At 61.1% G+C, this 5,166-nt stretch overlaps 1 protein-coding gene across 1 annotated transcript; it reads left to right on the top strand.

The window, feature by feature from the left end:
• Positions 1 to 245: 245 nt before the first annotated feature.
• LOC131590252 (FXYD domain-containing ion transport regulator 3-like) lies at positions 246 to 4,942 on the top strand. Its single transcript, XM_058860182.1, has 8 exons — positions 246 to 325; positions 2,118 to 2,174; positions 2,476 to 2,505; positions 2,975 to 2,998; positions 3,505 to 3,579; positions 4,514 to 4,544; positions 4,681 to 4,724; positions 4,798 to 4,942. Exons 2-8 carry the CDS (start codon positions 2,135 to 2,137, stop codon positions 4,815 to 4,817), a joined length of 264 nt encoding a protein of 87 aa, XP_058716165.1. The 5' UTR covers positions 246 to 325; positions 2,118 to 2,134; the 3' UTR covers positions 4,818 to 4,942.
• Positions 4,943 to 5,166: the final 224 nt, after the last annotated feature.

Raw genomic sequence — 5,166 nt, 5'->3', positions numbered from 1 at the left:
CCCAGTCCCCCCCAGTTTGTCCCAGTTCCCCCCCCAGTCCCTCCCAGTCCCTCCCAGTCCCCCCCAGTTCCCTCCCAGTATATCCCAGTCCCCTCCCAGTCCCCTCCCAGTCCCCCCCAGTCCCCTCCCAGTATGTCCCAGTATGTCCCAGTCCCCTCCCAGTATGTCCCAGACCCTCCCAGTCCCCCCCAGTCCCCTCCCAGTCCCCCCCAGTCCCTCCCAGTTCCCTCCCAGTCCCTCCCAGTTCCCCGCCGCTGTCCCTTGGCCCCGCCCCCTCCAGTTCCCCTCCCCCCCAGTTCCAGTTCCTCGTGGCTGCTCTGGGAAGGTGAGTGGGGCCCCAGTTCATCCCAGTTCATCCCAGTAACCCCCCAGTAACCTCCCAGTTCATCCCAGTAACTCCCAGTAACCTCCCAGTAACTCCCAGTAACCCCCCCAGTTCATCCCACTAACCCCCCAGTAAACTCCCAGTTCATCCCAGTAACTCCCAGTAACCCCCCAGTTCATCCCAGTAACTCCCAGTTCATCCCAGTAACCCCCCAGTAACATCCCAGTAACCCCCCAGTTCATCCCAGTAACCTCCCAGTTCATCCCAGTAACCTCCCAGTCCCTCCCAGTAACTCCCAGTAACTCTCCAGTCCATCCCAGTAACTCCCAGTTCATCCCAGTAACCTCCAGTAACTCCCAGTAATCCCCCAGTCCCTCACAGTAACTCCCCAGTCCCTCCCAGTTCATCCCAGTAATTCCCAGTAACTCCCAGTTCATCCCAGTAACTCCCAGTAACCCCCCCAGTAACCCCTCCCAGTAACCCCCCAGTCCATCCCAGTAACTCCCAGTCCATCCCAGTCAGTTTCAGTCGCCCCAGTTTGTCCCAGTTTCCCCCCAGTTCTCCCCAGTTTGTCCCCAGTTTGTCCCAGTCCCCCCAGTTTGTCCCAGTCCCGCCCCGCTCAGGAATCCCAGTGACTCATCCCCCCCTCCCAGTTCCCCCCAGTTTGTTCCAGTTCCCCCCAGTTTGTTCCAGTCCCGCCCTGCTCAGGAATCCCAGTGACTCACCCGCCCCCAGTCCCCTCCCAGTTCATCCCAGTCCCTCCCAGTTCCCTCCCAGCTCCCTCCCAGTATCCCCAAACCCCTCCCAGTTCCTTCCCAGTCCCTCCCAGTTCCCTCCCAGTTCCCTCCCAGTTCCCTCCCAGTATCCCCCAGTCCCTCCCAGTTCCCTCCCAGTATCCCCAAACCCCTCCCACTTCCCTCCCAGTTCCCTCCCAGTCCCTCCCAGTATCCCCCAGTCCCCTCCCAGCATCCCCAGTTCCCTCCCAGTATCCCCAGTCCCCTCCCAGTCCATCCCAGCCCCTCCCAGTTCCCTCCCAGTCCATCCCAGCCCCTCCCAGTTCCCGCCCAGTTCCCTCCCAGTCCCTCCCAGTTCCTTCCCAGTCCCTCCCAGTTCCCTCCCAGTATCCCCAAACCCCTCCCAGTTCCCTCCCAGTCCCCATCCCAGTCCCTCCCAGTATCCCCAAACCCCTCTCAGTTCATCCCAGTTCCCTCCCAGTCCATCCCAGTTCCCTCCCAGTCCCTCCCAGTATCCCCAAACCCCTCTCAGTTCATCCCAGTTCCCTCCCAGTCCATCCCAGTTCCCTCCCAGTTCCCTCCCAGTCCCTTCCCAGTTCCCTCCCAGTATCCCCCAGTCCCCTCCCAGCATCCCCAGTTCCCTCCCAGTATCCCCAGTCCCCTCCCAGTTTATCCCAGTTCCATCCCAGTCCCTCCCGGTTTATCCCAGTTCCCTCCCAGCCTCTCCCAGTCCCTCCCACTTCCCTCCCAATTCCCTCCCAGTATCCCCAAACCCCTCCCAGTTCATCCCAGTTCCCTCCCAGTTCCCTCCCAGTTCCTTCCCAGTATCCCCAAACCCCTCCCAGTCCCTCCCAGTTCCCTCCCAATTCCCTCCCAGTATCCCCAAACCCCTCCCAGTCCCTCCCAGTCCCTCCCAGTATCCCCCAGTCCCTCCCAGTCCCTCCCAGTATCCCCCAGTCCCTCCCAGTCCCTCCCAGTCCCTCCCAGTCCCTCCCAGTATCCCCCAGTCCCTCCCAGTCCCTCCCCCCGAGACCCTTTGGAATTTCTCCTCCCCCCAGGGGTCAAAGGTCACGGAATGGAGCGGGAAAGGCTCGGAGCACTGGTGATACTGGGAGGTACTGGGAGGGACTGGGATGGGACTGGGATGGGACTGGGAGGGACTGGGATGAACTGGGAGGGACTGGGATGAACTGGGAGGGAACTGGGATGAACTGGGAGGGACTGGGATGGACTGGGAGGGAACTGGGAGGGAACTGGGATGGGACTGGGAGACACTGTGATGGAACTGGGATGGACTGGGAGGGGTTTGGGGGTACTGGGAGGGAACTGGGATGGAACTGGGAGGGGGACTGGGAGGGACTGGGACCAGTGCCTGCCCCAAACTGGTTTAACTGGTGTCCCCTCTCACCCTCCCAGTTCTGTCCCTGGCCAGAGGGGACCCCCCCGGTAAGTGGGGACAAACTGGGACAAACTGGGATGGACTGGGGTGGACTGGGATGAACTGGGAGGAACTGGGATGGACTGGGAGGGAACTGGGATGGACTGGGAGGAACTGGGAGGGAACTGGGAGGGAACTGGGAGGGAACTGGGATGGACTGGGAGGGAACTGGGATGAACTGGGAGGGACTGGGAGGGAACTGGGATGAACTGGGATGAACTGGGAGGGGACTGGGGGATACTGGGATGTACTGGGATGAACTGGGTCATACTGGTCATACTGGGACAGCAAACCCATCCGGGTCTATACTGGGCGGGGGAAGCCTGGACCAGTCCATACTGGTTTATACTGGTTTGTACTGGTTTATACTGGTTTGTACTGGTATATACTGGTTTGTACTGGTTTGTACTGGTTTGTACTGGTTTATACTGGTTTGTACTGGTCCCCCTGACGCCCCCCCCCCTTCCTCCCCCGCAGATGCCACCAGTCCTTTCCAGTATGGTGAGTGCAGGGAACTGGGAGGGACTGGGAACGTCCCCAGGTGTCCCCAAGGTGTCCCTAAGGTATCCTCAAGGTGTCCCCAGGTGTCCCCACGTGTCCCCAAGGCATCTCCAGGTGTCCCCAGGGTGTCCCAAGGTGTCCTCAAGGTGTCCCCAGGTGTCCCGAGGGTGTCCCCAAGGTGTCCCCAGGTGTCCCCAAGGCATCTCCAGATGTCCCCAGGGTGTCCCAAGGTGTCCCCACGTGTCCCCAAGGTGTCCCTAAGGTGTCCCCAAGGTGTCCCTAAGGTGTCCCCAAAGTGTCCCCAAGGTGTCCCCAGGGTGTCCCCAAGGTGTCCCCAAGGCATCTCCAGGTGTCCCCAGGTGTCCCCAGGTGTCCCCAGGTGTCCCCAAGGTGTCCCCAAGGTGTCCTCAAGGTGTCCCCAAGGTGTCCCCAAGGTGTCCCCAGGTGTCTCCAGGTGTCTCCAGGTGTCCCCAGGTGTCCCCAAGGTGTCCCTGTCCCCTCCCCAGACTGGTGTCACCTGCGCGTCGGTGGCCTCGTGGTGGCGGCCGTGCTGAGCGTGGTGGGGATCATTGTCCTGTTCAGTGAGTGACTGTCACCTGTCACCTGTCACTTGTGTCACCTGTGTCACCTGTCACCTGTCCCTGTGTGTCACCTGTCACCTGTGTCACCTGTCACCTGTGTCACCTGTCACCTGTCAGCTGTCACCTGTCCCTGTGTGTCACCTGTCTCACCTGTCACCTGTGTCACCTGTGTCACCTGTGTGTCACCTGTCACCTGTCCCTGTGTGTCACCTGTCACCTGTGTGTCACCTGTGTGACCTGTGTGTCACCTGTGTCACCTGTGTGTCCCCTGTCCCACCTGTGTCACCTGTGTCACCTGTCACCTGTCACCTGTGTGTCACCTGTGTCACCTGTGTCACCTGTGTGTCACCTGTCACCTGTGTCACCTGTGTGTCACCTGTGTGACCTGTGTGTCACCTGTGTCACCTGTCCCTGTGTCACCTGTGTGTCACCTGTGTGTCACCTGTGTGTCCCCTGTCCCACCTGTGTGTCACCTGTGACCCGTGTCACCTGTGTGTCACCTGTGTGTCACCTGTGTGTCACCTGTGTCACCTGTGTCCCCTGTCCCACCTGTGTGTCACCTGTGTCACCTGTGTGTCACCTGTGTCACCTGTCACCTCTCACCTGTGTGTCACCTGTGTGTCACCTGTGTGTCACCTCCGTGTCACCTGTGTCACCTGTGTGTCACCTGTGTGTCACCTGTGTGTCACCTGTCCCACCTGTGTGTCACCTGTGTCACCTGTGTCACCTGTGTGTCACCTGTGTGTCCCGTCCCACCTGTGTGTCACCTGTGTCACCTGTGTGTCACCTGTGTGTCACCTGTGTGTCACCTGTGTGTCCCGTCCCACCTGTGTGTCACCTGTGTCACCTGTGTGTCACCTGTGTCCCCCTCCCGTCCCCTGCGTGTCCTCGGTGTCCCCCGGCGGTTCCTGATGTCACCTTTGTGTCCCCTCAGGTGGGAAGTGCAAGTGCCGGAGCAAGGCCAGGTGGGACCTCCTGACACTTGGGGACACTTTGGGGACACTTTGGGGACACTTGGGGACACTTGGGGACACCTGGGGACACTTGGGGACACCTGGGGACATTTGGGGACATTGAGGTGTCCCCTCTCCCTCCCCACAGCCGCCGCCACCCCCCAGCGGAGCTGTCACCCCTGGCTGGGACAGGTGAGTGTCCCCTCCCCCCTTGGGGACATCGAGGGGACAGTGCCACCCTCACCCCTCCCCCCTCTCTCCACAGGAGCCACCGGCTCGCGCTGAGTGTCCCCAAGTGTCCCCAAGAGGTGACACTTGGGGACAGAGCCCTCGGGGATGTCCCCAAATGTCCCCAAGGAGGAGCCGGAATAAAAATGGGGCAAAAAACGGAGATTTTGGTCATTGGGGGAGGGGCGGCAGCAGCAGCGGGGGGACGGTGGAGGTGACACGGGGACATCGGGTGATGGTGGCACCAGGAGGTGACACAGGGACATCGGGTGATGGTGGCACCAGGAGGTGACACGGGGACATCGGGTGATGGTGGCACCAGGAGGTGACACGGGGACATTGGGTGGGGACATTGGGTGAGGGTGGTGGCACCAGGAGGTGACACGGGGTCAGTGGTGGCCTTGGG

The sequence above is a fragment of the Poecile atricapillus genome, chromosome 32, assembly GCF_030490865.1.
Source record: "Poecile atricapillus isolate bPoeAtr1 chromosome 32, bPoeAtr1.hap1, whole genome shotgun sequence".
NCBI classification, from domain to species: domain Eukaryota; kingdom Metazoa; phylum Chordata; class Aves; order Passeriformes; family Paridae; genus Poecile; species Poecile atricapillus.
Note: the sequence above shows the minus strand (reverse complement) of the source record. Positions and strands in the feature narration are given on the sequence as shown.